General features: G+C 46.4%; 1 protein-coding gene across 1 annotated transcript in view; it reads right to left on the reverse strand.

Moving 5' to 3' along the window:
- Positions 1-1,343: 1,343 nt before the first annotated feature.
- Positions 1,344-27,257, reverse strand: part of LOC144108594 (uncharacterized) — a 109,761-nt gene continuing 83,847 nt past the window's right edge. Inside the window, exons 7-8 of the mRNA XM_077641792.1 lie at positions 12,352-12,464; positions 1,344-1,527 (exon numbers count right to left, since the gene is read on the reverse strand). Coding sequence (XP_077497918.1) covers positions 1,344-1,527; positions 12,352-12,464 — 297 coding nt within the window. The remainder of the gene's footprint in view (positions 1,528-12,351; positions 12,465-27,257) is intronic.

Consider the following 27,257-nt stretch of genomic DNA (forward strand, 5'->3'; position numbering starts at 1 on the left):
CTTTCGTGGTCATTTGTACGCCGTCGGGCGTCCTCACGCCAAGCAATCCTTTGCGGGTCGTCCGACGCAACTTCTCGAAGTCTCCTAAGATGCCGCGCGCTGTACGCGCGCTCACCAGCCGTTTCTTCATCAATGGCGCATCTGACTACCAAGCGCACACGCTCAGGCTTATATGTTCCGCTGCGCAGTGAGACGCCATAAAGGAGACTCGGCGCACCGGTGAGAGAGTGGGAGAGAAAACTTTATTGTCAAGAAGATGGTGATATTCTTGGGTTACTTCAGCCGCTCCAGGTGGTCGATAGTTTAAGTCTGTCGCTGACCTCCTGCGCTCCTGCTGTGGCCCGGGACAGAACGTTCAAATCTGTCGGAAACGGATCCTCCGTGCAGTTCCAGATTATGTGGTCTAATGTGCCCGGCTCACCGCACAGCTGACAATACGCCTTTACCAAATCGGGAAAGATATTGGAATGCGTCCAAGGGTTTGGTGCGACAGTCTTTGCAGCCGCCTCCACGTGCTAGCGTGTTCGCGGCTGTGCGAAACGTCTGGAGGAGGCAGGCTCGCTCTAAGTTTCCTGCAATAGTTGGGTATGGCCTGATATGTAAATAGCGTCTGGCCCCTGGGAATATCCGGGTGAGAGACCCCCTCATCAGCTCGGCTGACAAAACCTCGAGAATACTGGTGAGCGGCCGCGTTCCCTGAAACCCCCGAGTGGGCCGGGACCTACAGAAGATCGACTCACTTCCTATCTGCTGGCATCGTACGAATACTTTATGTACTGGCGGAAATACGTCCCCTCGCTAAGTTGCGTAGGGCCGTTTTAGAATCACTGAGAATGGCTCTGATGCTTTCCTGAGTGATGCCTAGTGCTATTGCAGCCTCTTCGCCTCTTCTACTCAGTCCGTGACCAGCACAGCCGCAACTGTGAGGAAGATGCTCACCGCGCTCACAGCGAAAGCGCCTTTGCCTCTAATGTTATAATGGGCCGCGTCAACATACGCAACACTATCATCCCTCGATACCTGTTGCTTAAGGTCTTCACCCTGGTCCTCCTCCGGGTTTCGTCACGGTCTGCTTGCATGTTCTTGTGGAAGGGTTTGGCCCGAATACGTTCGCGCATCTCTGTAGATATAATCATCTGGCTTGTAGAGTCCTCAACCTCTATGCCTAAGTTTCGCCAAATGTAGAGCCCCCTATCTGTCTGCCTGAGCCGCTTCTCTTGCGAAGTAAGTTGTGCCTCAATGAGCTCAAGGGAGTAGCGGACCTCAAGAGCCTTGAGGTGGACGTGTTTCTGGGGAGGCCGAGAGCAGCCTTGTACGCCTGATTTATCAGGCAGTTCAGCTTTTCACTCTCTGCTCTCGAGATCCAGGCAAGTGGTGGCGTACACAAGCCTACTGATGACGAAAGCCTGAACGAGCAGGCATGTGTCGCGCTCTCTCATGCCCTGTCGCCCAGTCTCCACACGCTTAATGAGGCGTATGGTCTGCTGGATGAAGGTGGTCAAGCTGTCTAGCGTTACGTTGTTGCATCTGTTGGATTGTATAAGCATTCCAAGCACCCGTATCATGTCTACTTGGGGAATTTCGTTTCCTTGGTTCTCAGTAGCATTCTATTCGGATTCGTTCTGCAGGCCTATTCCTTATTACGGACGACCAGCATTTCCGACTTTTGTGGGGAGCGTTCCAGTCCTGCCCAACGGGTGTGGCCATCTGCGACGTCCGCCGACTCTTCAAGGGCCGTCTCGATCTGCCCGTCCGATCCGTGGTTCATATATATCGCGACGAGATGCAAACAAGTTTTGTATTCCTCTATGCCTCTATGCCGTCAAGTTCTCTTAGGACCGTGATCAGCGCAGCGTTGAATAAAGCCTATCTTCATGAAACGTCGTTTCTGCGTAAGCTCATATAGCACGTGTTTCTCACGTGTTTGCAGAACTACATAGAGGTTCATCGCCCTATGCCGCACACGATGATCAGATTTAGGCCACACTTGTCCACGCAGGACGTAATGCTGCAGCTCTCTAGGGAAATAGTACACTCGTGAAGCGGCCACGGAACGCGTGCGATCCTAGTATTGGATTCGAAGAGAGCGTTTGATAAATTCTCGCATGAGGCAATACTCGCCAACGCATCTTTACTGATTGTAGGGTGACACACTTACGCATACGCAAGAGATTTTTTTCTAAAAGAAGAGCGCAGTTAACTATAGGAGAACTCAAATCGAAAAACATAATAGTGGGAAAATGAGGGTATCCCGTAGAGGACAGTTTTATCGCCCTTTTTTATTCAACACGGCGCTGATAACTCACACCGGAGAACGTTTACGCATGCGCAGTCAAGCTGCATAAAGAGGTACATGACATCACGAGTCGGCGCAGCGGTGGGGACTGGCGCGGTGCAGCGGCGGAACACCTGTAGAACGGCGCAGCTGGTAGCCATGGTTACGGCGCATGCGCAATGTGGCCTTATACAGGCACGGCGAAACTCGCTTCGACTAGCCTAGTGTAGTTTCCGCTACAAAATTATCCATTGTCATTCACAATACGTGTAGGATGGATTCGTCGAGATGCCCACCCCACACAAGTCTTGATGGATGAAGCAAGTCAAGAATAATCTCCTCCACGCCCTCTTCAAGAAGGGGAAACTTCTCCGGAGACAACATCTCTCCAAGAAAAAGAAAACCTTTGGTGCGCCAACCGAAGACTTCTCTCATTATGTGGCACTGACCTCCCGGATGGCCTTTCGCGCTCGGAAGAAGTATTGCCTCAAAGAATACGCCTCCGCGTCACCCTCACCGAAGTGGTAACCTGGTCTTGGCCGGTACAGTACCATCCTTTTTGCGGTGACTTTTGCCCCTTCTGTCCCACTCCTGTCTGCTAGGCGGGCATTAAACATTTAGTTTGGACCTGCCCCGCTTTGCGTGCCATCCGGCAGAAAGAAGTGCTCTGGTGCGGACCGGCCCCAGGCCGTCCACCGGATGTAGAAGACTGGATTTTTGAGCCCGCACTATGGGACATTACTGGACCTCATTCGGGAGTTCGGTGTGTATCTATATTTCTATATGCTACATTATGCCAGCAGGAACACTACCGCTATAAAGACGGCCTCAAACGTAGCTGATTCCACTCGCGCCGTCTGGCGCAGGGCTAGCTGAAGTGGTCGCACTGATGTTCACTCAAGGATACCCCCCAAAAAATTGGCAGATAAAGCTCAATGATTGAAAGGAATTTTCATTTTACAGTATATGAGTCGACAGGAATATCGTGTGGCCTTTGTATAATAACAGACGATCACACACAGTGTGACTGTAACGAAAGGAGTCAATCAATCATTGCAGCAATGTTTTGTTATGTTCATGAACGAAAAAATTTACAAAACTGTGCTTGGACCCAAAGCCGGAGCCTAGTTTTGGGTCCGAAGATAAAAGTGCATATTATTAGGCAGTCTTCACAATTGGAATTATAGACCTGCGAATTTAACAATATGATTTGGATTGAAACAAATAACAAAAAAATTATCAAGCGCGGAAATAGGTAGCGACACGATTCACGAAGGGCGGGTTGTTATACATGTAACAAGATACTGGCGCTGCAGGAAAGTGAGAAACACGAGCGAGTAGGATGTTTCAGATAGAACAATACTCAAAGCGTTGGCATAACAGAATTTTCCGCAGATAGTTTAAGATAATACGTTTTAAACTTTTTGATAACACTGGGTTCAAGGCTTAAACCAACTAGTATTTTGTTCCAAACCTTGGCTCCAACGTATTGAATGAGCTGCCCACCATAGACATTTTTTGCAGGGGAATAATAGAACTGCCAGATTAGAAGTTTCTAGTGGGTTGTAGAGGGCTATGAGTATGACACGGGAAATGGATGGTTGTATCAAGCTATGCTGTGTACAAAGCGTGCTGTTTGTGCTTCACTCAAATGACCAAATGGCATTAACTTCAGTTGAGCAAAGAGTGGTTTATTAGGGTCATTAAATTTTTCGAAGTTCATTATTCTGATTTGTTGCTTTTGTCAGCGTCTAATGGAGTCTAGATATGAGGTGTAAGTCCAGCCCTAGGATTCAATACAATATGACAGGTAACTGTTAATAAATGCAAATTACTTTATTCGCAACGTGCTGGTGTCAAAGCAATCGTGACCTTGTAGAAAATTAAGTAACAGGAAGCTAGCTTCGAACACGTGGCATTAGTATGATTTTTCCAGTGCAAATTGTTGTTAAGTACAACACCTAAGTATTTAAAAGAGGTTGTTTGCGTGCGTGCAATGTTATTAATAGCCGGTTTAATTAAAGGGCTGTTTATGCATTTGTTTAGTGATGGAAACAGTATGTATTTAGTTTAGTGATTTCGGCACTGCTTCTGCAAAGCCTTCGTACCTTCTTCGGGCTTACTTTAAACCGAAGCATTCATTTTTTGGCACGTTAACGACGCACTCTGAACACTGATTTTGCCTTACCTCAGAAAGATTACGCGTTCTTTAGTGTATACGTGCCGAGTTTCTCAATCCAGTGGCTTCGGTCTCCGGGCTTGTAAGGTCTCCTCGTAGATGTTTATACGGCTACCATTTGCCTGTGGAAAGTGTTCGGTTTTATGGGCATGCCAATTTTTCCCCTTCTTGGGTATATCGTAATGCTTATAGCGCATATCATAACATCAAGCCCAGAAAGCAGGAAAATGAAGTCTCGTTGCCTCCCACCACAGGGTCCCCATGCTGAATATTTAGCCCTTTGGCTACAATATCAATCATTCCATGGTGCTGTGCCCAATCTGCTTTGCCCTTCCTTCTCCTGTGTAATGCTCTCGGTATTCGTGGGCAGCTGGAATTATTTCCAAGCATCAACGTGTCGTAACGCTTGTATAACACCAAATCATTTGGGACATTGAAGTTGTCTTGCCTAGAGAAGCGGACACGCACCGCAGGCTCTACACATCGAATGTTCTGTCCTATAGATTCAGTTTCAGACATTCCGCGGTCATCTCGTCAAGGTGTTTTGGTCTCCTATTCTACTGCACAAAGCACTATGCGCAGACTGCTCTCATTGACTTGGCAGCGGAGGCGACGGACAGAGCGGACGCTCATTTTTTCGACTTGTTCACAGGCGCACCCGGCCAGCCTTCATCTTTATCGAGTGCCGATCAAGCTGATTAACGGAGGCAGCAGAGCAGATTGGCGTCTGCAAGCCCAGCGTGGAACCACGTGGTCCGCTTCACCTGCCTTGAAAAGGACGACGCCAGCGGCTCAGCTCTCACTTGGCAGCGAAGGCGACGACGGACAGAGCGGACGCTCATTTTTTCGACTTGTTCACAGGTTGGAACTCTTGAGTTTTGGCTGTTTCCTGCCGGTAAATTTTTCCGTTGCCTTTGCTGCCATCTGTTGTCAAACATTTTTGAGTACTGAGCCTGGCAAGCGCAGTGAAATTTGCCATGGGAACTGAACTGGCTGACTTCAAACGCGAGATGCGCAAAGAAATCCGTGAGCTAAAAGCCAGTCTAGAACACATGAACCAAGATGTTGAGGACTTCCGAAAGGAGTGTGCTAACTTGAAGAAAGAAAACGCTGCTCTCAAAGCAGTTAATGCTGAAATGACAGATGAGCTTCAACAACTGAAAAAAATTGCAAATGAAAACTCGTTGCAAATCACTGCACAGGAGCAGTACTCTAGGCGGAATAACATTGAAAATAAAGGGATTCCCCAAAAAGAAAATGAAAACCTATTTGATATCCTCGCCAAGTTTGGCGATGTAGTCAGAGAGCCAATAACAGAACAAGATGTTCAAGTGTGCCATCGGGTTCCTACACGGAATACCACCACCGACAGAAATAAATCCAATGAAAGTGACAGTGGAAGGCAACAGGAGAAAACTGGACTTGGCTCAAACATTGTGGTGGTATTCAATAATCGTGCGAAGCGTGATGCCGTTCTTGGAAAAGCAAAAAAAGATGAAGTTTGAATCAGATGAACTCGGCTTCTCTGAGAAAAACCGGTCTTTCTAAACGAGCATCTGTGCCCGAAGCTGAAAAAATTGCTAGGCATGACGATCGGAAGGAAACGTGACATGAAATGGCGTTTTGCATGGGTTAAGAACGGCAGAGTGTACGCACGTGAATCGGAAACCTCTCGTGTGATAAGAATTGACTTTGAAGTTGATCTGCACAAGATTCACAATGTTGTCTCCACCCCTTAAGCACACGGAAACTTATCTCTTATATCTTTTCTTGTTTTTACGGCTGCACCTAAAGATATCGCTTGCCCTCTCGACAGTAGCTATGTCACCATCCTGCACTGTAATGCCCAAATCGCGCGAAACAAAGCAGATGAACTCACTCTTTTCCTTAGTGAATTCCGTTTCTGTTTTCATTTTATTATGATCACTGAAACATGGTACACATGTGAGAATGATGTGTTTAGTCTGCCTGGATACAGAAGTTTTTATTTAAATAGGAAAAACCGACGTGGTGGTGGTGTGCTGCAGTTAGTATGTTCTTTGCAACCAGCATTTTCAGAAGTTAATGACGACTATGAAGTTGTAACCCTACAGTGTAAAAGCAAACTCTTTGTAGTCCTTTACCGCCCCCCTCAAGGAAATATAAGCAATTTTTTCGGCTATTTGGAAAAGTTGCTCAATTTTGCAACTGTTAATAAGATGCATTTGATTCTAGGTGGTGACTGCAACATTAATTTATTAGAAAACACAGTACCGGCACGTGAATTTAAGATACTTCTTGATTCATATTTTTGTCACAATGTTGTATCTGTACCTACACGAATCAGTCATCACTCCGATAGCCTTTTAGACGTACTTGTGACAAATAATATTCATGACTGTGCAATGTCGCGGAGAATTGTGACAAGCTTAAGCGATCATTTCCCTATCTACATTTTCTGCAAAGCAGGCGACTTTCTTAAAAGGTGTAAACTCTGTTCGGAGACATATACTCTGCGAGAAATAAATCCGGAGACTAGTAATATTCCGAAACGAAATTTCACTCATATGTTGGGACCCAGTGTTTGAATGCACATGTGCTGAAAGAGCCTATGAAACATTTATGGCCCTTTTCAAAAACATGTTACTATTCCTCTCTTAAACCTAAAGTGGTAAAGAAGTGTAAAAAACTGCGTAAGCCGTGGATGACAGATGAATGTCTTGTAATGATAAAAAGGAAGGAAAAATTGTACGAGAAGTTCACAAAAACAAAGAACCTGGATGACTTTGCAGCTTTCAAAAAATACAGGATTTATGTAACAAACTTTTTACGTAAAATTAAAAACACTTACTTTGTAAATCTTTTTTCCTGTACAAAAAGTGATGTCTTATGGCGCGACTCGGCAAACTCTTGAACTCTGGCGCTCGCCACAATGGTGAATTTCGTACCCTTTCGGCCCTGGCGTCGTCAATTGATCACACAAAGTAAAACGTAATTCTCAGTTGTAAAACCAAAACTGATACCAATAATTTTTTTGTGGAGTGTTCCTCCGAGAGCCCTATCGCCAATGCCATCAGCAGCAGAGCATTTTGTACACGCTCAAGTGAAGGCAACGACGAAGTTTTCACTCGTACCATGGCTGAGCAGCCTTCGGGTAAGTATCATTTTCACAATATATACCTTTTGATGTCACGACTATTTGCGGCTGATATTTTTTATATTTATTTCCTACTGTTAGCGTAGGCGGCATGCGAAAAATTGTAGGCCTAACCTGCATACTTTTTCTGTAGTGGTCTTTTGTTTACATGTCCACTTTTGACGACATCAGGGCTTAGTGGTTGCAAGTCGTGCGTTTGTCGTTTTATCCGCGTTCTCTTTCATATTTTTTAGGTGCATCGATACCGGCGGCGTTATTTTATTCAAGCCATGGTAAACACTCCCGACGCTTGCAAGAATGCACGGATAATCTCTTTGAACAACTGGATAACGCTAATTTATCAGACGTGGAAGACGAGTGCGGCGAGTCTGGCGGCAGCGGTGACGAGGGGGACGACGCGTTTGGAGCCCCGGCGGAGAGCGAGAGTTATAGTTCAGAAGCTGACTCGGAAGATGATAGCACACAAGCAACGGCAAGCGGATGGGCGAGAAAACCTTTCAAGGTGCCAGAGGCTGTATTCAAAGGGGCAGCTCGCGAAAACCTTCACATCGAAGGGGACATACCCTCACCATTTGGTTATTTTAGCCGTTATGTCCCGAAGAGCGTCTTTACTGAGCTTGCTGAGAAAACAAATCATTACGCGGTTTTTCATTATGGCAAGTGTGTAAACACTGATGAAGATGAAATCAGCCGACTGGTGGCTCTCCATCTGATAATGGGTGTCCTGAAATATCCAGGGTTGCGCCTTTATTGGAAGCCTGCAATGAGAACTGCTCTCATCGCATCATGCGAGATCTCGCGCAACCGCTTCGAAAAGCTTCGCAACACTCTTCACATCGATGATGCGAACAAGCCAGACACCAATGACAGACTCTGGAAGGTGAGACCTCTGCTCAAGAATTTTCAAGCAAAGTGCTATGATCTCGAGGTAGAGGAGCATCTGTGCATTGATGAGCAGATTGTTCCTTTCAAAGGCCGTTTGAACATAAAGCAATATGTGAAGGGCAAGCGTCACCCTTGGGGTGTGAAGGTATTCATGCTATGCCGGGAGTCCGGCCTGATTTATGATTTCTCGGTATACCACGGCTCTACAACAAAGCTGAACGAGAGTGAAAAACAGCTATATGGTGTGACAGGTGCAATCGTTTCGCACCTGGGCGAGCGAATCCCGCTGTTGGTTGGCCAAAAACTTTTTTGATAATTACTTTACTTCGTTGCCCATGCTGCGCGCCCTGCGTGAACAAGATATATTTGCAGCTGGTACTGTACGCATGAACAGGTGTGAAAAGTGCCCGCTCATGAGTGAAAATCAACTAAAGAAAAATGGTCGAGGCTCATCTGACAGTTTGGTCAGCAATGACGGCAAGATTGTTTAGACGCGGTGGCTGGACAATCGAGCCGTAAATATGGCCTCAAATTTTATCGGTGTAGAAGAGGGGGATACAGCACAGCGCTGGAGCAAGGTGGACAAATGTTTCATTGATGTGAAACGCCCTGCTGTAGTCGGAGCGTACAACCGAAGCATGGGAGGTGTAGACAGAACGGACTTCCTTGTAGCCTTGTACAGGACCACAATTCGTTCAAGAAAGTGGACCCTCAGAATGATTTTTCGCTTTGTGAATCTTGTTGTTGTGAACTCTTGGTTAGAGTACAGACGTGATGCTGATGTGCGAGGAGTCTCATTGAATGAGCAACTTGACCTCCTGGACTTCACCCTCAGAATCATTGATGCTCTTGCAAAGAAAGACAAAAATTGCAAGATAATGAAACGTGGTAGGCCATCCTTGTCTCGAATAGAGCCCAGGAAGCAAGCTCGCTTCACGGAGAATAGGCCTATAGAAGATGTGAGGTTCGACCAGGTTGGACATTGGCCAATTCACACCGACGCTGGGGCGCAGCGGTGTAAAATGGACGGTTGCACAGGGAAAGTTCGAGTTTTTTGTGAAAAATGCAAGGTGCATCTGTGCTTGACGAAGTCGAGGAATTGCTTCAAGGACTTTCACGCAAATAAATAATCAAATTTGTGCTTAGTTTTTTGTTGTAAGAGGGGCATGAAATAAACTGAACATTTTTTCATTCCTACACCCACTGAGCCCTGACGTCCCTTTTTGAGGACATGAAGCCAAATCGGTGATTACTTCACACACAAGCTTTATATTTTGTGAGCATGTCACTCTGACCTTCCAAGTGAAGAAAATAAGAGAGAAAAATCTGCGATAAAAACAAAAATTCCAGGGCTGAAAGGGTTAACACTAAATGATGAAATACTTGAGGGCGAAGAACTTGCAGAAAAGTTTATTGAACACTTTGCAACTCTCTCCTCATGTTCGCACGCGGTTGACAGCAATGCCGCTAAAACATTCTTAAGCTTACAAAATTCTAGAACTGCATTCTTTGAGCCATGCAATAATGAAGAAATATATTCTCTTTTCATGTCTCTAAAGAACAGCAAGGCCAGAGACATTGATGACTTAGAAATCAAACCTGTAAAATATGTCCTCGACCTTCTAGTACCCCAAATTTGTTTTATCTCTAATGGTTGCTTACGAGCAGGTACTTTCCCATAAATCATGCAGTGTTCCAGAGTAAGTGTTATACATAAATCTGGTGATAAAAACAATTTATCAAACTATCGGCCAATCTCTGTGCTACCTGTTTTTTCCAAAGGATTAGAAAAGGTTCTATGCAAGAGAATAGTGTCTTTTTGTGACAAGCATATGATTCTCTCGGAGCAGCAATTTGGATTTCGTAAAGGTCGATCTACAGAGTTGGCCCTCTTAACGCAGAAAGAATTATTGCTTAAAGGTTTTGAGGAAAATATACTTACTTTGGGTGTTTTTATCGATTTCTCAAAAGCGTTTGATAGAATCGACCATACAATCCTGTCTACCAAATTAGACCATTATGGTTTCCGCGGTATTCCTGGTACACTTCTTAAATCATATCTTAATCATCGCAAGCAATGTGTTGTAATTAATAAATGGCGTTCTAGTATACTAAATATTACTGCAGTGTTACCACAGGGCAGCGTATTGGGGCCGATACTATTTAAGATCTATATAAATGATATAACAAATATTAGCAGACATGCATATTTCATTATATATGCAGATGACACTAGCCTTTTCTTCCAGTCGAATGACTTAAACGATTTAAAGGTTTCCGCAAATACAACACTAAAGAAATTGCTTCAGTGGACTAAAGCAAACGGTTTAGAAATCAATACTTGCAAAACAAAAGCTCCAGAGGTATTTGCGCCTGTGCAAAAAAATATTACTAGGGATCTCAACATGCAGCTTGGATCAGAGGAAATAAAACTAGCGAGTAAAGTTAAAAGCTTAGGGGTAATCTTTAATCAAAACCTAAGTTGGAATATGCACGTGGACCATGTGGCAGGAAAGCTAGCGAAAGCTACGGGTTTGCTTTCTCGGTTCCGGCACATGCTTCCAGTAAAAATTAAACTTATGCTTTATAATTCCTTGTTTCTCCCCCATATAAATTATTGTAGCCTTATCTGGGCTGACACAAGTCAACGCAACATAAACAAATTGCGTCTGCTGCAGAAGAAAGCCATTCGTCACGTAGCAAATGCTCCCTATGATGCCCATACACAAGTACTATTTTCCTCCTTTAATGTGCTTCCTTTACAGCATGTACACCAATTTAACCTCGTTATGAAATACAAAGAAGCCATAAAAGATGACAGCGTCACTTTATAAAGCTTTGTAATCTCAGGAAAAATCCAGAAGCACCCTGTCCCATTAGAAAAAGAGAATTCTGGTCAATTCCCTTTTCACGCACAAATTATGGCCTACACAGTCTACAGTACTACATACCGAAGTACCTTAATCTATTGGAAGCAAATAATATTGACATATGTAACATCTCACAGGAAAAATGTAAAGAATACCTCATATCACAAAGCATGTAACTCTGATATTTTTTTTATGGTTCCGAAGTGGCAAAGACTGTATTTGACACAAATGTGCATTTGAATGTTCTATCCTTTTTATATTTTCTGTCTTATTGTTGTTGTTAATCTAACCTGTAAATGATTTAGGCGATGTAGTGCTTGAGCGCGTGTATGATTATGGTGTTATTTAAGTTTTGTACATAAGTGCCTGTTGTCTACTACCCATGCCAAGACAGGGGCAGGAACCCCGTCAAGCTACTAGGATAGTAGCTTTTTGTTCCTGTCCCAGTGTTTTTTCCTGGCTTATTATGGAAAAAATGCTGAATAAAAGGATTTGATTTGATTTGATTGATTTCAGTCTTGGGCACGTCGAAACGGCTGTACCGCACAACACACTGTCACCATTGATTTTCCCAGAGCATCATAACATTACGCATTGAGCAGAACTGCCTCCCAATCTGCGGACTAATCAAAAAGAAACTCAGATTTGTTAAGAGTGTGTAACACGATTGTTTAAGCGCTATCTTCGGTGTGAGAGCACAGTACATTTCCCTCTTAAACATCTTTTGAGTGAGTGAGTGAATGAGGGAGTTAGTGAGCGAGTGAGTGAGTGAGTGAGTGAGTGAGGGATTGAGGGAGTGAGCAAGCAGTTATTTATTGAAATGAAGCCGGAAAAAGGCTTACTTATGTGTGATGCGAAATGCAGGAAATTAGCATTTGATAATCAGTTACTGCATTGAGTGAAAATTCTCAGATGGTCAAGTCTGTTTCGCCGAAGCATAGTTGCTTCTGAAAGCGAAATGCCAACCTGCAACACTGTGCAAAAAGTTATTCTTTCACAAACTTACCCATCGAATTTCGTCGTATCCAATATTTCAGGCATCTCTATGTAAGTTACTGCAAAATCAATTGTTAATACCATTTTTTCTGGAGAAATGCCATCCAAAGTATCAAGAAATAGCTGAAAGCAAGTTTCAAACATTAGTCACGAGCTGCTTTTTGGCACACTTAAATGCCCTAAGAAAACAACTAGTAACAGTCCAGCGCACACAAAAATGTGCTACAGTTACAAATACATAGTGCGTTAGAGTGTGGAGACAGTCAATAATTATGGATGCCGCATTGACAACGTGTCAATAGCATTCAGGAGGAGGTCAATAAAGAGAACCAAGATTATAAAAAAGATAATCAGAAATAACGCAAGCGTCAGGCAACAAATCATTTCCGGAGGTAATGTCGCAAGTTTACTGAAAATAGAAATGTGGTCTAATTGATGGTAATTACTTAGAGAAATGAGCAGCTTATATAAGTTTCATGATTTGCAAGGAAACAAATAGGCATTATTACGCAAGATCATCTTATACAGAGTAAAAAATCCACAAAGGTGGAAAACTACTCGCATAGAACGAAGGAAAAAATAGCAACGTTGAAGCAATTCCACAATTTTCGTGTGCAAACCACGAGCACCCCGCCGCAAAGAATTTCGTACTCTTGCTCACCATGCTTTAGGAGATACTCAGACTCGGTGGACGGAAAATTAGTTTTCAATATAAAACTTTTACCGCTATTTGTCGTAACTAAAGGACAATGTTATTACAAAGACAAAAAAAATGTTATTTCTTGCCAGGTCCACAATATAGCACTACATATTTCTGACCGTATAACAAACAACGTAACAAAATAATCACCTCTTAGGCTAAGCGTCTAAATAGGCCACCACTTTTCACTCAAGTGTCTACACCATATTCTTAAATTGTGCTGTTTTGCGCATTGATGTGCGGATGTGAAGTATAAAAAAGGTGAATTTTATTTCTCCCTTATCAAAACATTCATTTTAGATAACAAATGTACAATATATTTTTTAAAGCGCCGACACAATGCAACAGAAAGAGGGATATAACTATAATTCGAAAATTATTTCGAGCTACCAGCAGTGAACAAGGAAACTTCAATTTGGATAGTTCAGTCTAATTATAAACGTGGTTAGCACACAAACGGGCTTGCTGTCATAACCGCAAACGCGCTCATCACCACTTTTTCTAACACAAATACCAGCGTAAATACTGGGGAGTACTGAAGGTGCACACAGTGAAAAAGCATCGAATATGGAACATAAATTTTAGATAGGTGTGCCGAACGCGAAGTGAAGATGGGGAGAAGGAAAATCACAATTTTGTGTCTCGTGCAAAATCAATCTTGTTTTTCGGCTATGGAAGGATTTTATCGGGAGCCAGTTGTGTTCCTTTTCGCTCCTGTCTCGAGAGTCCTCCACTTCTCGTCTGAAACAACCGCAGGCATTCTTGTGACTCCAAAAAATGTGACGCTCTTTGCGTATTTTTGAGCTCACTGTCCTCCCTGGGTGCCTCCGCGAAGCAGCACTGTGCCAGCCCCATGTGTCATACCTTCGCACACGAAAAAAGAGGGGTGTCCACAAGATTTATGCACTACATGATCAACTAGTTTCTCGTTCCTTTTTTTGGTAGACATGCCGATGAAAATGTCTATTTCACTATTTGCGTTAGCTTTGTTTCTTTTTAGCTCAATTGCTTCTAAACATGCAAATAGCGTCGAAATGCCTGTATTTGCTACCTATTGTGGACGCCTTGAAACATCGCGCCAGTTTGAAACATCCATATGTCCAGCTTCTTCATAGACACCACTGCTTGGTTGTGGGACAAGTGTAGAATATTGCAATATACCGTAATGGAACATACTTGTAGCAATGATCTGACGTCCTGAAGGCTAGCAATTGAAATGCTGATTCGACACATGTACTACGTACACAAGGGACAGAGAAGCATCCACGAGGGTCCGTGTTTAGAAATACCACTTTCCGCTGTGCGGTCAATTCTAGTACGCAGCCAGATTAGTTGTATGGTTTGGTCTGCGAGCACCTTGTTCTCTCAGAAGCGGCGTTTTGCTTGTTATAGGTGAGCGCGGCCTTCTTTGTAAGCCCTGCTGTCGCCTTGAAAGCGAAATTTAATTTTCTTGAAGAAATTTCGACTAAATTTGTTTTGTTATTCTTCACTTATCGCCCCACGCCGCTCAACTATTGTTAGCATGAGCTCGATTTCAGAGGGCGCGATATCTTCTATCTAAGGCAGTATGACAGGCATAAGGTCCTTGTCGTTGTGGTGGTGAGGGCGATTGGATTAATACGCACAATATTATCCAAGATATTCAACATAAATCAACTTTGAGGCCACAAAGCCATTATCACTACATTAAAAAACATAAAGTGTCAAAATAAACATATCTAAAAAATTATCTGCTCCCACCATAACGAAAGCGGTAAAATTTCATTTAAGACGTGTAAATTATTCGCGCCACTGTAGGGTACCAAACTGTCACTTTGCTTCCCTTCGTCTTGCCTTGTACATTCAACATTTATTGGATACGCCCACCGGCGCATTTTGTGCGCACATTCTTGCAGTGATCGCATATATGCTCATCAGTTTAGTTCGCATAGCGATTGCGCACGGCTTCGCAATGGTTCGCAATGGCTTCGCAATCTAGGGGCTTTTATATGCTTGTACCATGACCAAGGGCGTCCGCAGATTTTTTGTAGGGGTTGGGGGGGCGGGCGTTGGTTTTTGGCGCCGAAGGGGAGGGGGGTGCGGTATGTTCGCAGCAAAAAGGCACTATTTACAAAGTAAATTTATTTATTCATACACAAATAAATAAAATACACAAATGAGAAAAATATAAAAACAGCAAATTAATGCATGGCTTGCAAAAAAAAAAACACCGGAGTTTACTAACGAACCAACAGTTAAAATTAAATTTAAAAATGCACAAAGATACTATTACTTCCTGAAGAGGAGCGCTCAGTCTTGCTGCATGCGGGTTCTCAACCATACTGAATTGATGACCAGCACACAGAACAATATGTTATCAAACAAACACGCAACTACAGTCGCTCAGTCAATCTCTCTTGAACCGCAACTGCAGACGCCTCGGATCTTTCTGGGCGAATTGCATGATGACATGGTTGATAAAGTCATTTCTCTGCATCATTACAAGCTCTCGATGCACATTCATCATACAAAGTCCGTCCAGCCTGTGGTTTGTCACCGTTGGGCGTAGCCAGGATTTCACTCCCCTCATTGTACTCAAGGATCGCTCGACCGTACAGGTAGTGACTGACAAAGCCAGACCCACCTCAATGGCTTTCGCAACACCGGGGATGAATGTCTTGGCCTTATGTAGAAGCTCGCAGTAAGATATTTCTGATGGTTCCCCAGCGGTCTTGACCGAGCAGAGGAGGTTGTGCATCGGACGGGATTTCCCTCACTCTTGCCGTCACTGCGACGTGGCCTCAGTTTTTTGCCTTTATATCCTGGCCAAGGCTGTATCTCCATGGCTGTCCTGTCTGCAACTCCCCAAAAGACCGAGACTGGTATTCACCACTTGTGGGTTTGCACTGCGCTGAAGCCCACGAGAGTATGGCATCGGGCAGCAGGGCCTCTCCTGCCGAACAGCCTGTCCACATATATTGCTTGGACGCAACGGCCACATGATCGCTCGATTCTCGCGTTCATTAGATCGGTCTAACTTTTCTCGTTAACTTACCTTCACGATTTCTCTGCTACCTTAACCACGCTCATGATGTCCTGAGGCAATAAACAACATTAAAAATAGACAGCTCTCAGATGGTTTCAGCCACATCCCTCCGATGCAATGCCGCTGCGTGCGATCGAAGTGAAGAATGAATCACCTGGAACGCTCAAGATTACGCGCGCTCCGTCGGTAGTCTTCGTTCGCTTCTTTAAGGTTCACGAACCGTTTACGGCGCGCGCGAAGGCGAGCTTCCTTGAGAGCCGCGCCGGCTATCCAAATGCGCCCAGATTTTTAAGAGCGTTAGCTCTAACTCATCACGTTTATGAGATCGCATCCCCATCCGTGGCAGCAACTAGAAAACAGCATATCTCTCATAGAGTCTTGTAGCGCTGTCTACAATGATGACGTCACGATGCAATATGGTGGATATAGATGAAACTATGTGTGACTGACGTCAGAGGACGAAATGGCAGCATAGTCTCAGTTCCTCGAATCCAAGATAGCGAACATTAAATTGGTTGTGCCCTTCCATGCTCTTCCCCCTAACTCCAAAAAAATATCCTACAACGGGTGGAAAACTTTCCCGTTACAGGACCGCTATAAGTATATACATTTTTTCCGATATTTATACTTGGACAAGGGGCATCGATCCGGGCGCAGGTGTATACCGAATTTGGTACGAAAATAAAACCTATGGTTTGTGGTATAGAAATAAAAACACAATTACATGGTAGGTAAACATTGTATGCATGCAATTACTAACTGAAGTGCTACCATATCGTGCCGCAAGCCGAATTCTAACCCAACCTTGACACCCCAAACGAAGCAAGTTTCGCTTGGGACGCATCTTGAACGGGTGTAACTAGACAACCGGCGCGTTCTTCCTCGCTTTCTTCGTCTAGTAAACCAAACAGCTAACGCTCGTTACTTCAGCGTCTTCCAGACGGTGGCGGCCTTTTTTTGTGATAATGCCCATTCCTTTAAGAATGTTGTACAGCAATATTCATGACACATGAAAATCGTGCTCCCATGCATGCTGCCATAAAAGCAAATGATGAATGCAACAATACATGCATCAATAGAACGATGTTCACATATAGCACACACGGCAATTGTGAGTGTACACTCTGGTACATGCAACAACTCGGTAGCACGGTAACGCAGTGCACAAGAGAGAACTGCACCTTTCAGGTAGGCTTCCGTATAGGCATCCTCAATTAGTGCGCGAAACAACTAATGTGAGCCAGTTTATGCACAAAACTCGGCCCTCTTTGATTCGAGGTTCTCTTGCTCTTTCTCTGTTGGCTTCTGCTTCATGCTTTTTGGAATATCATGAAAAATTCCACACACAAAGCAATGATTTTAACAGGCACACATGCACCTACGAGCATGACAATCGACTAATTCCTAGGCATATGCGTCAAAACACACAGGGTCGCAATAACGATCGATGCGAAAGCACTCTTGTCCAAGGCGTATGCGTCAGAACACAAAGGCTGGCAAAAAGGATCGGGGTGAAAGCACTTCTGATCACATTCTTTAACTCTCCAACACGACAGAAAACAGCACAAGCAATGTGCATACCAGCATGAAAATCGTTTTACAATAAGCCCAAAGCAAAGTTTAGCAGATATTCTTGGCAACTTGTCCTCGCTTGTCTTTTTCCATATATTTCTCTAGTTGCTTCACCCCGTCAGCATCGTTGTTGCAAATTCACGGCCTTTCCTTTAGTTTTTACGGATTTAGACTTTTGTGCAGCACCTTTCTGTTAGGAAACTTTCTCTTTGGTGGAAAGCTCATCCGTAGCACTTTTCCGCTCTTCCATCTTAGGTTCTTCATCTACTGCGAATGCGGTGATGGTGCAAAGCTGGCTCCTCCTTCGCCGCTTCTTTTTCCGCGGTGGTCGCGGCAACGCTGAGACTTGCAAGATTAACGTTACACCTTCTCATAGCTACTTTTTTCTAGTTCAAGCTGAAATATCTCCCTTTGCATTGGATAAGAAGCTGAAATATCCCCCTTTGCATCGGATAAGGCAAAGGTCATAAATATAGAATGTCCCATGCAGAATGCGTACAGTTTTCAGCTGGGATATAGAGTCTGCACATCCACTCTAACATCCTGTAAACGCTTCATTCGGCGGACCAGTACTCGAACAGGGCCCTTCGCTCAAGTAAGGTCTTCACGACGAAGCAGACTTCATTTTATAATTGCAACGCAAATTCCTGTCTCTAGCAGCACTGAAGCAAACATGCAGACATTGCGGAATCAGGGTAGAAGCCTTGTGTGGATATACTGGAAGATATATCTTAAGGACTGCATCGCTACCGTTACCACTATCATCATCAGGCTGACTACGCCCACCGCAGGACAAATGTCTCTACCAGGCCTCTCAGAATAACCCTCTCCTTTGCCAGCTGCTTCCACTCTATGCCTGCAAACTTATTAATCTTTTCCACCCACCTAACTTTCTACCGCCCCTTACTACGCTTATCTTCTTTTGAAATCCACTCAGTTATCCTTAAGCACGAGCAGTTATCTAACCATCGCAATAAACGCCTGCCCTCTTCCCATTTATTCTTGATTTCGACTAGGATGTCATTACCCTCCGTTTCTTTTCACACCCACTCTGTCCGATTCCGGTCTCTTAACGTTACAGCTACCAGTTTTCTTTCCTTAGCTGACTGCGTTGTCCTTAACTTGGGCTGAACCCTTTTCGTTAGCCTCCACATTTTTACCCCAAAGGTGAGTACTATTAAGATACAGCTGTGTTATACTTTCTCTGGGGGGTATTGGTGCCTGCCATTCATGACCTGAGCTTCAATAGCACGATTGTAGACACTTCTGTTACACTTCTCTGTAGACACGAGCTTCTCTTGTAGGCACAATTTTATTTGTAGCTTCATTAGCACTGCGGATTGCATAAAGTTTTATCAGAAGCGGATCTGCGTGTCTGATTAGTATTAATGATGCGTGTTTAGCTTTCTGTCTGTAGGTCTGGTGGCTGCTGATCCACCGCCATTTTCTATGATCTATGCGTCTGTATACGCAGTGCTTGTTCCTGCGCATACATCAACAAGAGGTAGAGTTCCTTGCTTTGATTTACAATGATGTTTAGATATCTTGCTTGTAGTATTAGTCGCGAGTTCCCATCCAGCGGTTCAGCCATTTTCGTTGTTTGCACTGTCACCGCAATGCACAGGATGCTATGGGCAAAATGCATTTTCGTTTCAAATTTCTTGTTGCCTCTCTCTGTTCAATTAATTCTGTCAATGTATTCAGCTGTGCAATATCTTGGAGAATCGGGACGGCGGTAAGTTTTTGGTAAGGCTGTGATGGCGCGTATAGGCTTCATATTCATTGTTTCAAACTCCGCCTAGGGTAGTCTTTAAAGCCGTTGTAAGTGGGCCTGACAGAATATCATGGGCTGAAGCACCGATTGTCTTGACATCCTCATTCGGGCTCCTCCTCTCCTAAACGAAGTGCTTTCATTAAAGGTCTGGGAAGTGTCTGCAGCTTTTTTTCAATCTATGGAGCCATTATATTCATTTGCCCGATTTATGAATGTGTCGGCCAGAATATCAACTTCACTACTTCTTGTAATGCATGATTTCCAATCTTTGAGATGAATCTTTTAGTTTCCAATTGCTTTCTTCCCTTCTTGCCTGCAATATGTGTAGCTGAACTTTTATGGTGACAGTTGCAATTCCTGCAATATGGACGTACCCATAAAGTGTATTTAATGCATCATGCAGATATAATTTCTGCGTCTGAAGCTGTTTATTACCGAACCAAAGTTTGACATCGACTACGAAAATATTTAACTGCACCTCTGGTATTTGAGTTGATTTCCATGCCAATGTTATCAGTGCAATATTAACTATCAAAAAGTGCTAAAACTCTAGTTTATGGTGCACCTGCATCAGGTGTGATTACCGATTTGTTGTTTGTTTATTCAGTCAGAAAACGCTGTGTCCTTAGGCAGGTTATGTAACGCCTCTCTGCGCGCTTAAAATGCACCAAATGTCCGGTCGCGGAAGTTAGGGATATGGTTATGCGCACTTCTTCCTCGTGCCCTTAGACATCCTTAGAGCGTAGAGAACTAGCTCTTCCATTCTCTCAGAAGGTGCCCTCCCAAAAGCTTGAGAAGCTAAGATACCAACGAGCTACCGGATAACAAAGGCGGTTATCTTTCTTTGGCCGCCTTAGGCTAGTAGCAAGCCAGAGAATTGGTCGCTGTCAAAACTTCGAAACAACAAAATATTATTACATCTCAGCTTACTGGCTCAGCACACCAATCAGCGAAAGCTAACTGGCAGCAGCGGCTGTGAAATCTGTAGTGGCAGGCACATTTTCGCATCTCATAGGCCCTTTTTGATCTGTGTTCTCTCGCGTACATACTAGACCTTTTCCGCTTCCGGTCTTTGGTTCCATAGCGTTCCTGGCACACTTCACGGACTCCAGGGCCCTCTCGCACGAAGCAAGTAGTCTAGTTCCCAGTGTTGTGCTATTATCAGTCAAAACACTCCATAGTTTTTGAGGAAAGCAGAGGCTCATAAATGGCTCCCTAGGACAGAGGAAATATCGACCATTCTTTGAAGTATCTGGCGATGATGCCCAAATAATGTGTTGTGTGTAACGCGTTACACGGGTGCCATTGTACATTTTAAGTTGATTATACTAAATGGCTTGCACGAAGCTATCGCAGCTTTCGATACAAAAAACATTCATGGAGCAAAAAGACGATACAAAGGACTTGTGTAACACGCATAAAAATGCATACACAGTGTTTTCCAGAACAATGCAACAAGTTCAAACTAACACTAGAGAGAAGCAGTACAAAGAAACGAAAATAAACAGGAAAACAAACTATATCCAGCGATGTCCCTACTTGTTCATTGTTTTCCTCATATTCGCAGTGCCTGTTTGTAGCCTCATCAATAATGGCCCCCGAATGTCCACTGCTCTCCACATAATGGCAATGCCACTTCGTTACGCCTCTAACAATGGCCCTACTATTCTCTTTAGTCCCCATATTGTTACGGGGTTAGTCCAGCAGCAGGAACGACAGGCCGTACACAGAAGGAACACCAGAAACCAGCACTAACACTAGCTCCAGCCTTCTTGTCGTCGTCGATTGCCCAGCGACAGAACAACGTCCTCTTCGCTTCGCGCTTGTGTACCGTAACACTACCCCGCCCCCTCCACCTCGCGGGAGAAGGCGAAGTCCAAGGGCGGCCTAAGGGGGTGGGAGGGAGTGGTAGGGTTTAAGACTGGCGGCGTGCACAGACTATGTGGAGGGGGCCATGGAAAGAGAGTCGGGGTGCAGCGGCGTTAGTTCGTAGGTAACATCGCTCAGTTGCCCTAAGACGCGGTAAGGACCGACGTAACGACGCAGGAGCTTATCACACAGTCCCACATGGCGTGCAGGGAGCCAGAGGAGGACCAGGGAGCCGGGAGGGTAGTGGACGTTACGATGATGAAGGTCATAACGACGTTTTTGAGCGGTCTGAGAAGCGTGGAGACGATCCCTAGAGATTTTGCGAGCGGCGTCAGCACGTTTAATGGCATCACAGGCACAACTGCTAGTAGAAGGGTCAGAAGGCAGTAAGCTCTGAAAAGGTAGCAAAGGCTCGCGGCCAAAGAGCAGGTAGAAGGGGGAGTATCCGGTGGTATCATGGCGTGAGAAATTGTCGGCAAACTTCACGAAAGTTAAACTGACGTCCTGGACACGATGGTGGTCGAAGACATACATGCATGTCCGTCATTATGCGGTTAAGGCGCTCAGTAAGGCCGTTTGTTTGGGGGTGGTAGGCCGCCGTGAACTTGTGACGGGTGGAACAGGAGCGGAGAACGTCGTGGACCACTTTAAAAACAAAGCACGGGCCTCGGTCTATAAGCAGACGACGAGGAGCGCCATGAAGCAAGACGACGTCGTGAAGGAGAAAGTCGGCGACATCGGAGGCACAGCTGGTCGGGCTAGCGCGCGTGATAGTGTACCCGGTAGTGTAATCGGCCGCAAGAGCAATCCACTTTTTCACTGAAGTTGATGTGGGAAATGGCCCGAGCAGATCGAGACCAACACGGAAAAATGGGTCAGTCGAAATCTCGCTGGACTGAAGCGGGCTACTAGTCGGGAACGGGGGCGTTTTCCGGCGCTGACATTGAACGCATGCAGCAGTGTAACCGCGGACAGAGCTGTAAAGGCCAGGGCTGAAGAACCACCGGCGCACGCTGTCGTACGTGTGGGACACGTCGAGGTGCCCTATGGTAGAACCATCATAAATCTCGACATGGACTGTGCAGTGGAGATGCGTCGGGACGACGAGCAAGAGGTCGGAGCCTTCAGGGTGCATATTGCGACGGTACAGAATATCGTGATGCAGCACGAACAGGCCCAGAGCAGGATCAGAAGGGACGCTTCGGAGGCGTTGGATTATATGGCGCAGAGACGTATCACGGCCCTGCTCGTTGCCGATGTGCAGGAAGTCCGAGATGGACAAAACACAATCGTTGGTGTCATGGATGTGGGAATCAGGAGGATCGAGAAGATATCGGGACAGTCAGCGTCTTGGTGCAACTGGCCGGACTTGTAGACAACAGTAAATGTGTATTCCTGCAAGCGCAAGGCCCAGCGACTCAGTCGGCCTGTGGGGTCTTTAAGAGAGGAGAGCCAACACAAAGCATTGTGGTCGGTAACTACGCAGAAGGGCCGGCGAAACAAATAATGTCGGAATTTTGTTAACGCCCAAACAAGGGCAAGACACTCCCGCTCAGTGATGAAACAGTTACGTTCATAGGGAGATAGCAAGCGGCTGGCGTAGGCAATGACACGATAGTGGTCATGCTGGTGCTGCGCAATGTTGGCCCTAATGCCTTGCCACTGGTGTCGGTGCGATGATCCGTATGCGCAGAAAGGCTCAAATGCGCCAGCACAGGCGGAGAAGTGAGGGCCGCAACAAGTGCGGTGAAAGCGCGAGCTTGGTAAAGGCCCCAGGAGAAAGGCACATCTTTCTTCAGGAGGGAGGTAACCCAAGCAGCACAGGTAATCAGCCCAATATTGCAACAGGATGGTCCCATCCTGGTCCATTGTAGGGCCGGCCTTTGCCAATACGGCTTCAATGTTGGGCCAATTACTTGTGCTGCTTGGGTAAGGAGACGGGACGTGTCGGTGAATTTCGGGATAGACCGGCGGAAATAAGAGCAGAGCCCGAGGAAACTGTGCACATCGCTTGAGGAACGGGGGGTGGGGTACTCGCGAACGGCACGACCTTTTTCAGGGTCGGGCTTGACACCAGAAGCATCGACCAAGTGGCCGAGGACCTTAATCTGGCGCTGGCCGAAGCTGCACATTTTGGAGACCAGCGCGGCGGAAGATGACAAAGTTAGTAGAAAGACGGTGTAGGTGGCTTTCGAAAGTTGGGAAGAAAACGACGACGTCATCTAGGTAGCCCAAGCACTTCGTCCATTTTTAGCCACGCAGGAGTGAGTCGATCATACGCTCAAAGGTGGCAGGAGTGGTGCAGAGGCCGAAAGGCATGGCCTTGATTTGGTGCAGGCCATCGGGGGTGACAAAGGTTGTGTTTTAACAATCCCGTTCGTCAACAGCAATTTGCCAGTAGCCTGAACGAAGATCAATAGAAGAAAAATAGCGGGCACCGTGTAGGCAGTCAAAGATGTCATCAATTCTCGGAAGAAGATAGACGTCTTGCTTTGCTATGTGGTTAAGATGGCAACAGTCGACACAGAAGCGCCATCTGTCACATTTCTCATTGACCAACACCACAGTGGACGCCCACGGATTGCTATAAGGCTCGATAATGTTGCTGGTTAGAGAGAGAAAGAGATAAAACATTTATTATTTCATTGAAGGAAGGGAGACACGATAGGGCCTTCTGTATATAGGGCTGGCATCGCCCGTATTTATGTGATGGGTCACGACAGTAGTTTGACTGAGAGGAGGATTCCTAAAATCACTGTAGGAAACTAACAAGAGCGAGAGCACACTGGCATGGTTAGATTGAAAATCCTCCGAGGCCATGGCAGTAAAAAATGGCAATGGCTTCGCTCAGCTAAGCCAGGATATATGTAGCGAAAGCAAGTGCTAAACTCCCCTGTTGGCCTTGTTCACATATTCCAAAACGTATGAAGCACAAGCATAAACGTCCAGTATGACCTGTAGGTCAACGTTTGATTCCAGCACCGATGTTATCCAGGGATTGCAGGGGCCGCGTCACTCTTACTTACGCCCATTCTCTAGGCTAACGGCACGTTGTTCTTCGGCTTCTTGAGTCCGCCGCTGAAGACTCTTGGTCGCATTCCGTCGTTCATCACGGGCCGTCTCCGGTGAAGCAGGACTCAGAACTCTCCTCCGGCTGCTGTCGCTGCTGCTAACGGTCAAGACACTGGACGTTAAACGCGCCTGTCTCGCGGCGGCATATTCACGGAGGCGTTTGGCCAGTCGTTCGGCGCGCTGTTCGTCTGTTTCCTGGGCGATTCGCTTCCTCTTCATCTCGTTCCGCTGTCGGTTCCAGGCCTTCTCCAGCTTATCAGCATTGTCACCGTTACCTCAACTGTGCCTCAACTGTGGCTGCAGAGCACGCCAGCTCTCCTTTTCAATCCTGTCACATATTATCACACATGTGACGTAGCTGTCGAAGCGAGCGGAGGCGAGCGCAACGAAGAGGAACGTGGTGTCACGTCCTACCAAACGGCGGCGGCAGCGAGCGGCGCGTTGTGACGTCATGCCAGATGGCGCGGTGAGCGCGCGAAGCACATTTACCTTCCGTGGTGAGGCGCGCGTTGTGACGTCACGTGCATCCATGGAGTACCGCTAAGGCGAAATCGCAAGTTTGCAGCCAATAAAGCTTTCGCTTTAATGAGGTCCGGACGTGAAATGGCCGATCGGGGATTAGGGAGACCAGACTGAGGCTCAGCTTCGAGAGCAGAAACTGTATATTCGGCCAAAGGAAAGAGTTCAGCCTGTGCGATTCCACAGGGTAAAACTTGAGATGAGAGACTGAAGTTTAGAATCGGAAGGTAGGTGAGCTTCCTGATGACGGTCAGGACGGTGTGTGAAAGGGTGACGTTGCGCTGAAAGACCACGTCCTTGACTGGGTAAGTGACGTAGGCGCCATCAGGAACGAGGGGAACTGGGCACATTGGAACATAGACTGCAGCATCGCGCGGCAGGCGAATAAATTCAGCGGCACGTACGCGGGGCGCCTTGGAATCGGCGCTTTCAGAGCAGAGCGGCAGGTCCAAACGAAGAAGGCCAGCGGAAGAATCACTTAGCGCCGCGTAGGTTGTTAAATATTCGATGCCGAGGATCACATCGTGAGGGAAGTGTTCGAGCACTGTGAACAGGACGGCTGTAGTACGACCGGCAATGCAAACACGCGCCGTGCACTTTCCAACGACGGCAGCAGCACTGCCGCCGGCGAAACGAACGGCACAGGAAACTGCGGGTGTCACAACCTTCTTTGGACGACGGCGAAAAGACTAGCTCAAGACAAAAATTTGAGCAACAATGTAATTCAGAGCCGTAACTGGTGCACCGTCCACGCAGATATCGACAAAGTTGTGGCGGGGAGCGGAGGTCAGGAGAGGATTTTCCGGCCGGGTCGCCAATGCAGCGTCGCCTCCGGGAACTGCATTGGTTAGTTCTTCGAATGAAAGCCTGATAAGGGCGGAGTGGACGGGCGTTGGAGTTGCGGCGAACGGGAGCGACGGATCTGAGTTGAAGGCGAGCGGCTGTACCTGCGTGGAGTGGGAGTGTAGTCGGCATGTGAGAATCCAGGACTGGAAGACATCTGGCGCAGTGCGTAGTCGGCACGACGATCCTAATCAGAGCGAGGTGCACTGTCGGCACGGCGATCATAGTTAGAGCTAGGTCCGTACTCCTTGCGACGATCATAATTATAGTTTGGGTGAGGTGGGGAGAACCAACGGCTGCGGCAGTGGCGACAAATGTTGCCGACACTCGAACAGATGCAGCAGATAGGCCGGTCGTCTGAGGTTCGCCATTCCGCAGGATCCCGGTAGCTGTAACGCGGCGGGATGGCTGGAGTCGGTGAAGCAGCAGCAATCAACGGAGCGATGGTTGGTGTATAGGGCGCCGCAGACGGCAGGCCAGAATTGAGACCCACGTTCACGAATTCCTAGCGAACTACGGCCTCGATCAGAGCAATCGTAGCGTCAGGTGGCTGAGGGGCGAAGGTGACGGGAGTCATAGCCTCCATTTCTCTCCATACAATTCGAGTTAAATTGACAGGGTGGGATGGCGGTTGCAGGGTTGGCAGATCTTCGCAGGAGGATGTCGCCGCCATGTTCGAAAGGCGGTAGAAACAGGAAGCAATGTGGCTGTGTTTGGCTTGCTCAAGCTGCCAGCATACCTGGAGGACAGAGTCGACCCTTGCGCAGTCCTTGCAGAGGAGCAGGCAAGAAGCATCATCAGCGATCCCCTTGAGTATGTGGCCTACCTTGTCGGTCACTGACATGGCGCTGTCTACTCTACGGCAAAGAGCGAGGACGTCCTGGATGTAAGAGATGTAGGACTCGGTGGACGACTGAGCTCGAGAAGAGAGGTTTTTTTTAACGATGAGCTTGCGCCGAATTCGCTTGCCGGATACGTCATGCGTCTCAAACCAGACGCGTGCCGTGCCCGCCAAATAGAAGATTACGTTAGCAAGCATGAGGGTCGCGTCACACCGGTTGTGTTTACTCACACGCTCACACTGACTAGCGTGTCTTCAATATCGACGTCAACGGTGCCACAAAAGGTGCCCGGGTCGCAAGGCTGTGCCACGACAACGGTCGGCGCTGGGGTTGACGCTGCGGCCGGATGTGCGTTGGACGGCAAAGAGGTGGACTCAATGTGACTACCGCTGCGGAGTTCCAGGGCGTGGTGCAGTACCCAGCACAACCTCCAGCAAATGTTACGAGGTTAGTTCAGCATCAGCAACGCAGGCCGTACAAAGAAGAAACGCCAGAAACCAGCACTAGCACTAGCTCCAGCGTCCTTGTCGTCGTCGACTGCCCAGCGAGAGACCAACTTCCTCTCCTCTCCGCGCCTGTGTACCGTAACAATATTGCCAATGGCGATTTATTACACCTGCAAATGGCCGTACCTGTCAGCTGTTGCCCCCAATTTGGGAATGCCTCTTTATTAAACCTCCATTTAGGGGCCTACTTGTTC

The sequence above is a fragment of the Amblyomma americanum genome, chromosome 10, assembly GCF_052857255.1.
Source record: "Amblyomma americanum isolate KBUSLIRL-KWMA chromosome 10, ASM5285725v1, whole genome shotgun sequence".
NCBI lineage: Eukaryota > Metazoa > Arthropoda > Arachnida > Ixodida > Ixodidae > Amblyomma > Amblyomma americanum.